Below are 12,892 nucleotides of genomic sequence, written 5' to 3'. Positions count from 1 at the left end.
ACTTTAAATCATTTTGGAGTAGTTTAATTTAATGTCTAAACCGTCTAATTTATTCAAATTGATTTTAATTTAGATTGGTTTCAATTCAAATTTGGTCCATTGATACCTCTTTTCTTATCTTCAATCAATGGACCAGATATTGGTTCAATCTGATCTAATCCAATATAAATCCATTACGGATGGACCAGGATCAATTCAATCCAAGAAATACTTTGGACCATTAAGTCTGGATTAGTCCAATTCAGTATGTCTTATTGGTCAATCCAATCCATCCAAATTGATTTTTGATTTGAATGGGGTCCAACCCAAAACCAGCCCATTAACACTGCTAACCCCATGAATTTCAGACATGCTGCTATCTGTTTTTTTCGCGAGGCATTGGTTTGCAAACCAGTCGCTTACGACTAAATGCACAAAGAAAAGAGGGAAAGAGGTAATTAAGGGTGCAAATCAGGTATCCAACTTGAAGAATTTACATTGCATAGGGCTCAGCTTGCTGACGAGACCTATTCAAATTTTAGCAAAATCCCAACTAGGAGTGTCAATGGACCAGTTTTGGGTTGGATTCCATCCAAATCAAAATCCATTTGGATGGATTGGATGAACCAATAAGACATATTGAATTTGGACGGATTGAATGGACCAATATGACATATTGGATTGAACCTGGTCCATCCATAATGAATTTATATTGGATTGGGCCAACATCTGGTCCATTGATAGAAGATAAGAACATAGGGGTCAATGGACCAGGTTTGAATTGAAACCAATCTAAATTAACAAGAATTTGAACAGATTGAACAGTCTCTGGACCAGTCCAAAATATTCATTGGACTGGATTGGACCAGATCCATTTGTAATAGACTCACATTGGACTGGACCGGATTGGACCAAATCCAGTCCAATTGACACCCCTTTCCCAACCTGAGGCCACCCAATTGCAGCGATAGAAGTAACGTAAGAAGGCAGCCAGCCCGAGCCGGCCAGGAAGAAATAAAGAATTGTTTGAAACTAGAAATTTAAGAAGAAAAAACAGAAAAGTTTCTTCCTCGCCACAAGGCCCACAACATGTTTGAGCAAAATAAAACTGGTTTTCTTTGTGACGTAATGTGGCAAGAAAGGTCGATTCTCATTCCAATTTCTTTATAAACCAAGCAGACTGGCAATAGACCATTCGATTTCAACTATAAATCAAACGGACCTTAAGAGCCTAACCCACCATTCTGACTCAGGCTTATCCCATTCTCACTCTTTAAAATGGAATATTTTAGAGATGGACCCTGATGGATGGTTAGTTGTAAGATGGGTCACTACGTAATCAAGTTTGACGAGTGAAGGCATGTCAATTGTTTACATGAACATGGAAAACATTAGAATAGAAGTATGGAACGTTTTTTTTTTTCTTGGGTAAAATATATTTACTTGTCTTCACGGTAAAAAGAAGGAAAAGGAAATAGGAGCATTTAGAATAAAAAAGCAAATTTAGTTGTGAACCTTTTTAGTTGTGAACTGAATCTGAAGTAAGCCATGAATGTTGGTATACTTTTACACATTAAATGTGTTTTAATTTCTACATCTAGGTCGTTTAGAAAAAATGATTGCTTTCGATAAGGGCAACTTTTGGGCCTTAATATCAATAAGGATAATATTTTTAACATAATTATTAAAATAGTTTAACTTTTTTTTAAAATATATCATATAGGGGCAGAAATACTATTCATTCCCTTCCTCCTTACCACCGAACAAATCTCTCCCAATCCTGATTTTCATGTTTCAATGGCGTTCAAAACTGCTTTAGATACCTCTAACAAGCTTATTAGCTGGAACTAAACCGTCGATTCGTATACCTGGTACAGTGTTTCATGCATTCTTCTAACTGCTTCAGAAGAATAACTCATAGCAGTTATGCTCTAGGTTTGGAACATCTCAGATGCAGTGAAGAAGAAGAAGAAGAAGAAGAGAGAGAGAGAGAGAGAGAGAGAGAGAGGTGGGGAGATTTGTTCAGTGGTCTGGAGGAAGAAGGAGATGAGTAGTGTTTTTGCCCATATTTGATATTTAAAAAAAAAAGTTAGCATATTCTAAAAATTATGTTAAAAATATCATTTTTATAGATAATAGGGCCCAAAAGTTGCCCTTATCAGCTAGAATCTCTTTAAAAAACAAACCCTAGGAGATTTCAAGCTTCCATCGGTCGATGGTTCCACGCTTCAGATTTGTGCATGTTCCCATCAATTCTGCACCCACAATGCTTCCAAAAATATTTCCTAGCTTGGTACTTGATGGTAGATAGAAAATGATACTCAGTATCCAAACGCAAAGATTTTAAATCTGGATCAGACATGGACGGGGAACTGTTTTGGGGACTGATTCCCAGGTCGAATGGTCCAACTGTCCGATTTGAGCGGATGGCTCATTCTAACAAAAAAAAATTAGAAATGTCCAAAAATCGTTGTCCGAATTGACGAATCATTGACCAGAACAACGGTTTTTGGCCAAAAAATGATTTTTGGATAAAATGGAACCGATTGAATTTTCCAGCCCAACCTTTAGATCCAATCCAATTTTGAAAACCATGTCTAAAAGTTCCTTCGGTGATGATGAAGTGGTCGAATTTTAGGGATGAACAAAGTACTAATGCGAGGTTCAAAATACCAATGCAGAATAAAGAGGCATAATCGGGAAGGCGTATTATTATTTGTGTTATTAATTGAAATTATTTGAAACTTAAATTTTAAAAATTGGATTTAAAATTTAAGGGTTCCAACTATGTTGCCGGAAAGCCATGATATGAGAAAAACTTGTAACTAATCAACCGGCATCATGGTAGTGGTAACCAATCTGGTGTGCTTTCAACAAAATTCACATGGGGATTTGATTGGTCAAAGCCTTTCCAGCATTATAGATTTTTTTTCAAAATTTAAAAAGAATTTTTTAGTGATGGAATTAACATATAGATTAATAAAGGAGGGATTCAAATTAATAAGGATTTGGAATTGAAGGTATGTTTATTCCTGGCTCCTGCATTAATATAAATTATTATGTGTAGGATATTTCTATTAGTTTACATTTGCTGATCTTTGTACATTCTTATATTATATACCATTCCTATACATTCTAAAATTTTTGCATAAGTTGAGCTTTCTTAATTTTAGCAACTTATTGATCTTCTTGAAGAAATTATCAAATAAACGATTACAATATGCATTTTCTTATATTTTTATCATTTATGTTACCTTCCCTAGCATACGTAGTCATATTCAAGAGCATTCTAAAGAGACATGTTGGGATATGATTTGGAAACACGTGAATATGATTGAAAAAATTAAAATATCAAAAATATATTAATGACACTAAAACTTAAGAGACGACCCTTTATGCATCAGGAAACAATAGGAAACCTCTTGGAGATGGTGGAATTTAGGTCAAATCAGACCAGTATTTAGTGGAACGTTTTATTTTAAGTTCGTTTTGATTGATCAAAACTCTTTCCACACCATATCTTTTCCGCATCATAAATTTCCCCCCATTTTATTTTGAAATAGCTTCTTTGGGAGTTTTCTCTGCTTTTTCAAATGGACTTTTTACATTTTAAAAACCCGTTTTAAACTTTTTGACCAAGTGATTCTTTATTAGCTTTTGGCTTCAACAGCATAAAAATCACAAAAATGAAAACCCCCATTTGGAGAAGCTCCGCCAAACACGGCCATGCTAGGCTATAGAATCTAATGGACCTTCAGCCCATAATGGCCATGTAAAACCTAATTACACACTAATACATAACTGATAAATAGCCAATACAAGCCAGCCTGAACTGATAAATGGGCCTTTCCACCCATGCCAAAAGACCGTATCAGATGATTCAGACCACATAGTCTAATATGTATTGATGCTTTAAACTTTGTGCCTATCTTAATTCTTTTCCTGCCATATCCATGTGTTTCGAAGGTACATACCAATATTCTCCTGAAATTGCCTTCCTCTTAATCTTTGCAATGTCAATAGTTTGTAATACGCCGCAGCCTGCAGTATTGGGGAAGGTAGCTATATTAACATTGAAGGTTTTTTTTTTTTCCTTTTACCTTTTGTCTTCATAAGGAAAACTATGCAAAGATGTCCCTAACATGATAGAAGCAGGATTATTTCTGGGAACAAGGACATAACATTATCATCCATCTTAATTAAAGCTGACCAAACAGCTTTCCACCAATGTTTACACTGGTGTAACTAAAACTTGAATATTGCAGCTCCACTAGATGGCTTTGAAGCAAAAACATAGAGGCCAAGATCGTTCTTATTGATAACCCCCCTTTCTATCCTTGACCGATAAAATGATTCCTGAAACAGATAAGCACCAAGAAGATCAAAAACCATGTAGCTTAAGTTAATTTTTCCTAACGAAGACAAGAAAATCTGGTCGGACAGAACACAAGACTAACCTTCAAATTGAGGATGAATTGTGGGACGATATTCTCCTTGACCAAGGCAACAGCACAGCCACCCCATCCAGCTCCTGTAAGCCTTGCTCCAAGTGCTCCATTTTCCCGGCAAATCTTTACCAGTTCTTCCAACTCAGGGCAGCTAAAGTCGAGGAAAAAGTTACAGAGCAGAATTCAGAATAACTATCTTCAGGCATATGGGATTCTGTTATGTCATTTTTCCTTAAAAAATTATCCGTGGCAACAAGAACGGACAGTTAAGCAGAGGCCCAGCTGCCCAGGAAACTTCCCATGGGAAGGGAGCAATTAATGGAAACCATTAGACCTTTGCCCACCTTATATCTTCTCGAGAGAAGGTAAAGTATAATTTGCGGCATCTGCTTCAAATCCATGGAGTTTGCATGGCAATTTAACTTGCATTGCTTCTACACTTGAGTTGAGAAGTCGGGAGGTAATCACCTTCTAAAAGCACTACAACAGCATTCAATGCCATAACAGATACATGTGGATTAAATGATTTGGGTATGGCCAGCTTGTTCAAAAGAGAACTGATCAGGTTCTGATTTCGCATGATTGGCCGAGTATCTTCCCAACTGCAAATGTTATTCGTTTACCATACTATGCAAGTGACCATTGCCCCCTTATTTTACATATTTTCAATGAAGCTACTGCTGCCCACATCACTAGATTTGAAGTGCACTGGTTCAAATAAACTAGTTTTCCCCACCCTTATAAACAACTTAAGCTTTCAAGAAAGAAGTGCAGGAGCCGATTACAGTGGTATTGAACCCAATATCAGATCTCTAGAAGAGAGATTATCTAAGTAGCAGAGTTCGAATGATGCTGGCAACATGATCGAAACTGAACCCAGTTTGAGATGTGAGCTAGAAAATGTACTTGTGCAATAAGAGCTGTACTAGAAAGCCCGAGCCAAGGCCCATTTGTTACATGAAGGGGATAGAAACACTCGTTTCTATCATATCTGTGCTTCAAACAGGAGGAGAAGAAATGCAGTTCGTTGGCTCAAGGACTCTCAGCGACAATGGACATCATCTCGAAGAAAGATAAGTGAGACACTCTATCCAACTATTTTGATAATATGTTTACTTCCTCTTCTCTAGACATCTCTGGTTTTAGTGGCTTGCCTCCTAAAATAACTAATGAAGTGAACATCAGACTGTATGATTCCAGATACCACTGAAATCAAAGAGGCTATGTAGCATTGCAGCCCTCAAAGCTCCCGGGCCAGATGGGTACCATGCACTGGTGTTCCTTAAGTATTGGCATATCTTGGGAAATGATGCCACCTTTCTAGTTCAAGACTGTTTTAGAGACCCAACAAAGATTAGATATTAATGGCACCTATATTTGTTTGCTTCCAAAAGGTCGTATTGTTGAGCACGGGAAAGACAGACCCATTGGCCTTAGCAATGTGCAGTACAAAGTTATCACCAAGATAATTGTTCAAACACTGAAGCCTCTTCTGCCATCTATCCTCTCCCCTTTTCCAAGTGCCTTCAAACCAGGGAGACATGTAACAAAAACAAGCATCACTCAAAAGATCCTTCACTCCATGAACAAGCAGAAAAGAAAGACTTCTTATTTTCTCTAAAGTTGGATTCCTCTAAAGCATATGACAGAATTAGGTGAGCTTTCCTGATGCAGATGCTTACTTCCCTTGTTTTAATCAACAATTTTGCTCTCATTTTCAAAATTCTCTATTTTACTTAATGGTGTTCATGGGCAGATCTTTTGCTCCTACAAAAGGTTTGAGGCAAGAATGCCCTCTTTCTCCTTATCTCTTCATATTATGTACTGAAGTGCTCTCACACATTCTCAATATAAAGCCGGAGTATAATGAGCTGCATGGCATAAAGTTTGGTATATCAGGCATGAAAATAGAACACTTACAGTTTGCTAACGATCTTTTGTTTGGAAAGTGTTCTATGACAAAAGTTACTCATATGCTGGAGCTGCTCAACACCTTTTGTAAGTGGTTGGGTCAAGCCATAAACTACCAAAAATCATCTATCCATTTAAGCAAGAATACTCATAGAAGGATATGGCATCATATCACTAACATTCTTGGAGTGAAGATGATGTCTCATAAGAAGTATCTTGGTGGACCAATGTAACTCAAATGTACATGGTTGGTAAATGCTCATTAAGAAGATGAAGAAAAAACTTTCAGGATGGAAGTCCAAGTCACTTTCTCAATCCGGAAGGACCATTACAATCAAATCAACACTAGAGAGTTCTCCAATCTATCACATGCAATCCTACCTCCTTCCCTAAACTACAAAAAAGAAACTAAACTCTATTTGTAAGAATTTTTGGTGGGGAAATGAGCATTTCTTCGATGGGTCAAAGAAATTTCACCTTATGCGTTGGGAGCATCTCCTAAAACCTAAGGATCTTGGTGGTTTGGGACCTTGAGTAGGGTAATCAAGGTCAGCTCCCTAAATCAATTCGGGACCTCAAGTAGGGTAAGATCCCAAACCTTGGAATCAGCCTGTGTGGGGATCAGTTCCAAGAATTTGGAATTGGACCCTACACGGTAACAGATTGGGTAGGATCAGTTCAAGGTCAGTTCAATTCAGTTCCAGGTAGAACCAACCCATTTTCTCACCCCTAGCCTTTATCTTCTATTTAGACTCCACCCCAGCAGATTCATAGATAGTGTAAGCCCCCCGAGGGGTAGTTAAGTGTTGATGGCACAGTTGGCAAAAGCAGCTGGCTTTGTCTTTAGGGATCACATCAAAGTCCCTCCTATTTGCTCATGCGAGGCTAAGCCCATGCAATGCGAGAACCGAGAAAGCCCAATAAAAATTGGGGTGGCTATAATCCACCCCCGCAACTTAGGTACTCAATAATATGCCTGTTTGGGATTTTGGTATTGTTAAAAGATAATAGAGGTAGGGCATCATTAGAGTAATATGGTATAACTGGCTTTGCCGTCCATATCCTATACTGCAGTCCTCAAAAGGACAATGTGAAATATTAACTTCAAACATTTTAAGATAGACTGGCCTGTATGCAAACAAATATGAATCATGTACAGGTTTCACATAAATAAAAATAATGGATAAGGTGGCATTCATGAATGGCATATAACCCTAGGCTCCGTTTAGTTTGTGAGAAAAGGATGGGAAACACAGAACATACTAGTATTATTCTATTTTCACATTTTTATTTTGAGAAACACCAAAACTAGGGACACAAGTATCTATCAAAAAAAAAAAAAAAAAAACACTAACTAGGGATGCAAGGGTAACACCGAATCAGCTGAACCCCAATGAGAAAGGAAATAGAGAGACCATGGTAAAAAATACCATGTATTCTCAGACCATCTATTGCCTCCTTTGCTAGATTGTGAAACTCTTCTTGAACAGTTGAACTCCAGTGTCGATCCTTGCAGTTTCAAATCAAGGCAAGGTTGAATCCACACCCTCTACGTTCATCTACAATGCCCTTTTGTATATTTCTTTGTCACGTTTGAGTTTAGAGATGCATTCTCAGTCTACAATATGATGGGCAGCCAATCTATCTTCCATGGATTCCAACAACCATGGAGAGTTTTCTAACCAGAGAACATAGATTTGCCATTTACAAGTCTTCTCTTTGATTATTTCCATCATTTATTGGGTGTGCAGCTGAGAGAGAGAGAGAGAGAGAGAGAGAGAGAGGAATGGGAGAAGGGTTTCTTGGCTTTCATTTGAATGGCAGAGAGAAGGAAGAACAGAGAGAGTGAAAACAGAGAGAGAGAGAGAGAGAGTGATGGGATTGTTGGTCTCGTTACAGTAGAAGGGCTGGTTCGAGGGAGCTCACCCACCTGAAATGGACGAGAGAGAGAGAGAGAAGAAGAGAGACGGGAGAGACTAAGAGATTATTTCATTCATGCCCACTCAATTGATTGTTACAGATTGTTAGAATACACAAATCAGGGGTATTTTGGTCATTTGGGTTTATCTATTTGAGAGTGAAAGGTCTATTTTATTTAAGTTTAAGTATTGTGTCCCATCACTTATGAGGGACAATATGGTCTTTCTTGTAACTATGTTATTGGAGATAAATACAAGTGGGTCGGCTAGAGGTGGACTGATTTTCCTAACCTGGCCGAACCCTTTTTCTTCTCTTCTTCTTCTTTCTCTTCTTCTTTCTCCTCTTCTTCTTCTCTACTTTAACCTAGAATCGAATAGGGATTTCCCATGGTATCAGAGCAATAAAACCTAGTTCTCTTTTCTCTCTTTTTCTTTCCTCATTGTTTGTCTTCTTCCTGGGTTCACCGCCAACTATTTCAGCTTTCTTTGATTTTCTTCTAGCCTGAGTGGAAGCTCGACAAGAGGCCAAAAAGGAGTGATTGTTTTGTGGTTTTGGAGGTGAGTATGTCTCCAGTTACTGTGGTGGTGGTCGTTGAGGTTGTGTACTAGATGCCCTCTATTCTGTGATACGAAGAGGGCTGTTTGTGGACAGATATGAGCAGTTCTGTTTTTTGCCCAAATAGTGGACTGTAAATGCTGTGTTTTGGTTCAAAATATATTTTTTTTGAGGTTTGAAGTGATTAGTATGCATATCAGCCTTGTTCTTCTCTGTTTTTACCTCATATGTGTGCTGAAGGTAGAGTTTTTCGACTGCTGAAGTTCATGACAGCAGTAGTGTGGTGGTGGTTGTACTGTGTTGAATGGTGTGTGGGTGATTCTGAATAGTTGAAAGTGAAACCTTGTGTTGTGTGGTGGTGCTTATACTGATTTCTGTGTTTGGTTTAATGGCTGATGGACTTCCGCCCTTGTATTTGGTGTGTGAATGGTTCTGCAGTGTGTAATACAAGTGTTTGATTTAATGACTGAATGATTTCAGTTTTTGTATTTGATGTGCAATGTGTATTTGAAGAAGTTGGTGGGGCTGAGAGTGAGATAAGTTTTGTGGAAGTGCGTGAAGTTGTGCTGAATATTTGAATGTGAATTAGTTAAGATGGCATCGTTTGGAGATGGGAATGACAATAAAACAGGCGTTATGATTTCTCCAGATTACCTAAATGTTCAAATGACGTCTATTAAGTTGAATGGTGAGAATTATGTGCCGTGGGAAAAATCTGTGGAGGTGTTTTTAAAGGTCAAGAAAAAGGTAAAACATGTGAGAGAGGAGAAACCCTCCTCTGATTCTTCGGGGTTTAGTGACTGAGAACAGGAAGATGCACAAATAATGACATGGCTATGGAATAGCATGGAACAAAAAATTAGCGTGAACTTTATGTTCCTAGATACAACTAAAGATTTAGACAAACTCTTGAAACAGTCTCCCAAAGCCTGGTTTGATATGGACTGAAACAGTCTCCCAGAGCCTGGTTTGACAGATTTAGACAGACTCTTGAAAAATTCGGCTATGTGCAAGCTCAATCAGATCACACACTTTTTATTAAAAAAGTGGGTTTCTCCTTAACCCTACTTGCTGTATATGTGGATGATATTGTGGTGACAGAGAGTGAGATCTGTGAGATTGACTCTCTTAAGCAACTCCTTCACCAAGAATTTGAAGTCAAAGACTTGGGAGAGCTACGTTATTTCTTGGGTATTGAGGTACCTAGATCTAAACATGGGATTTTTGTTTCCCAAATGAAGTATGTTTTTGATGTTTTGGAAGAAACTGGGAAGCTAGGTGTTAAGCCTGTTGACACACCTATTGAACAAAATCACAAGATTGGTGCAGATGGTGGAAAGCCCCTTGAAGATAAAGTTATGTTTCAATGGTTGGTTGGAAAACTTCTCTATCTTTGTTTCACACGACCAAACATCTTTTATGTAGTCAGTGTTGTTAGCTAGTATGCATTCCCCTAGAACCGCTCACCTACTTGCAGTTGAGAGGATACTAGCGTATTTGAAGGGATGTTCAGGCAGAGGTATACTCTTAAAAAATAATGGTCACATGAAAATAAAAGTTTACACAGATGCTGATTGGGCTGGAAGTGTTGATGATAGGAGGTCTACCTCTGGGTATTGTGCCTTTGTAGGAGGAAATCTTGTTTCTTGGAGAAATAAAAAACAAAATGTTGTTGCAAGCTCCAGTGTTGAAGCTGAATATAGGTCCATGGCGAATTGTGTGGCTGAAGTATTATGGTCGAAATCCCTATTTGAGGAGTTGGGTATTGCTTATGAGAAGCCCTTGATGTTGTACTATGATAATCAAGCAGTTAACATTGCCCATAATCCGAAACAACATGACAGAACTAAGCATATTGAAGTGGATCAACACTTTACCAGAAAGAGAGTTGCTTCCCGAGAAGCGTGTCTTCCATATATCACCTCTAACATGCAAACTTGCAAATCTCTTCACTATGGCAGTTTCAAAGACAGTTGGAGCCAGACTTATGCAAGTTGGGAATGACTAATATTTATTCCCAACTTGAGGGGGAGTGTATAGATGTAGAACAATAATGTGGTCCCCGCTACTATTTGTCTATTTATGTTACTTAGTGGTAGTTGGTAGTTATTTTCTATTTCTATTATTTCTTAGCTTATGTAAGCAGTAGGGGTAATTCTGGTTTTTTAACCATGTTTAAACTATTAATATAAATAGCTGAGTGGGGTGGCAATCTCAATCAAGACCCACACTCTTTTTGACTTTCTTCTCTTCTTCTTCTCTTCTCTTATTCTCAACATTCTTTCTTGTTTATTTTACATTACAACTAGGACTGATTGCAGTCTTACTAGACAAGTATCCTAATAAAATATCTTCTTAAAAAGCTTAAAATTATAAAATCATCATCTTTTGTGTGTTAACTAAGAATTTAAGACCTTAGCATGGACTTGTTTGGGCTTGCCTCAAGGGGTGTGGCATGGGGATCTGGGGGTGGATCCCCGGCCCAACCGCTAGGTTCAAAAAAAGCAAAAAAGTGTCAAATTTTCAAAAGGTGCACCAAATGTGTGCCTTTTGAAAGGACTGCGCCTAGGACCTAGGCGAGGCGCATACCCTAAAATGCACCTAGGCGCACCTTTTAAATCACTAGCCAGTCCCATTGCAAAACTAAGGGGAAGGCTTCTCCATTTGGATGATTGAGTGAACAAAGAACAATGAAGCAGAGAATTTGTTCACTACAATCCATCAACCAACATTGTTGTTCAAGAACCTCCACACCGTTTCCGATGGCCAACCGACTTCATCCTGACTCGTGCCATTGTCTGCTCTCTATAGGATACCTAGAGAAAGACAATAGGGAAAACCACATTAAAGACACAAGGGATCCAATCCATCATCTTCCAAGCACATTCGCCTTTTGGTAAAGAGATTCACATAATATCACTTCATCCTTAGCCAATCAATCTAAATTATGTTTTCACAGTTGGTTGAATCTCTCCAAAGCAAAACTAGTGTGTCCTAAGGGCTACACTAGAGTAGGTTCTCTACCTCACTTCAGGTCTACAATTCTCATATCAGCATCACTGCTGGGTGATGCTGAAATATGTTCGTTGACCTTCAATTTTTTGGAATAAGAGTTCAGACTTAATCTCCATTCCTATGCATGAATTGATGGTCACCATGCTCTGGCAATTATCCTGAACCAATTTTTTTTGCATTAGGTTCTTGCATGTATTTTGTGTCTTCAAGATGTCTGGGTTATTTTATTCATTTTGCTTCAAGCTGTGTGATCATTTTTTTCTCAAGTTGAATAGCAGATGCCATTGTGTTTCCTATTTGAGAGCCTAATGAGAGAGGTAGTTAGGGGTCCCTCTAGTGAATACCTTTTTTTGGAAACCAAACATGGGAAAAGGAATATCCCAACTATTTTCTCTTGCGTAAATAAACAATGGAAAATGAAAATTTCACACTTTCTCATCCCATATTTTTCCATCCCACCCAAATCTTCCTGCAAACCAAATGGAGCCTAAAGTTTTAGAATGTCAACTACACATTTCTTTACATGGTTGAATGGATATACAAATGCTGGTACGCATATGTTTTGGATATACAATGTGAACCATGCATTCAAGTAAAGAATTGGACTACCTGCACTCATAGAGAACACTGCAGCTGTAATGGCTTTCATTCATGAGGTCACCAAGTTGTTTTAGTTTGTCCTCGTCACTGCAACATAGCTCTTAGAAATTAGCAATCACAAAGATTTGGAAAATGTAACATGTCTCCAGCTACCTGCCAGATATTGACTGTTTCCCTTCAACCCAGCTAAAAGTTTATGGTAATTTCATTAACTCAAAACTAACCAATAGTTCCTCATAAAGTTTGCTAGAATATTTGGTCCATATATGGAAATCATATTACTGGTCAAGACTTGGAAGCTGCAGCTCAGAATATAGACCCCTAATTCCACCTACAGGCTACAGGGTTCAATCATAAGATCCATTTCTCAGGAGCAAAAAGGGAACACCCATATATTTATTCATCTGCACTTTTGGTCATGCCACAGAATATGACCATATATCATACTATGAACATATATTTTC

The 12,892-nt window shown here is 38.1% G+C and overlaps 1 protein-coding gene across 2 annotated transcripts in view; it reads right to left on the bottom strand.

The window, feature by feature from the left end:
* Positions 1–3,855: 3,855 nt before the first annotated feature.
* GALK (Mevalonate/galactokinase family protein) overlaps positions 3,856–12,892 on the bottom strand; it is a 35,016-nt gene continuing 25,979 nt past the window's right edge. Inside the window, exons 11-13 of one of the 2 annotated variants that reach the window (XM_088977377.1) lie at positions 12,438–12,515; positions 4,437–4,578; positions 3,884–4,335 (exon numbers count right to left, since the gene is read on the bottom strand). In XM_088977377.1, coding sequence (XP_088833503.1) covers positions 4,225–4,335; positions 4,437–4,578; positions 12,438–12,515 — 331 coding nt within the window. In that variant the 3' untranslated portion in view covers positions 3,884–4,224. Of the gene's footprint in view, positions 4,336–4,436; positions 4,579–12,437; positions 12,516–12,892 lie in introns of both variants that reach the window. The other variant, XM_088977378.1, reaches the window with a different exon arrangement.

This window comes from Nelumbo lutea, chromosome 3, assembly GCF_056320005.1.
Source record: "Nelumbo lutea isolate HS-2025 chromosome 3, American lotus-T2T, whole genome shotgun sequence".
NCBI classification, from domain to species: Eukaryota; Viridiplantae; Streptophyta; class Magnoliopsida; order Proteales; family Nelumbonaceae; genus Nelumbo; species Nelumbo lutea.
Note: the sequence above shows the minus strand (reverse complement) of the source record. Positions and strands in the feature narration are given on the sequence as shown.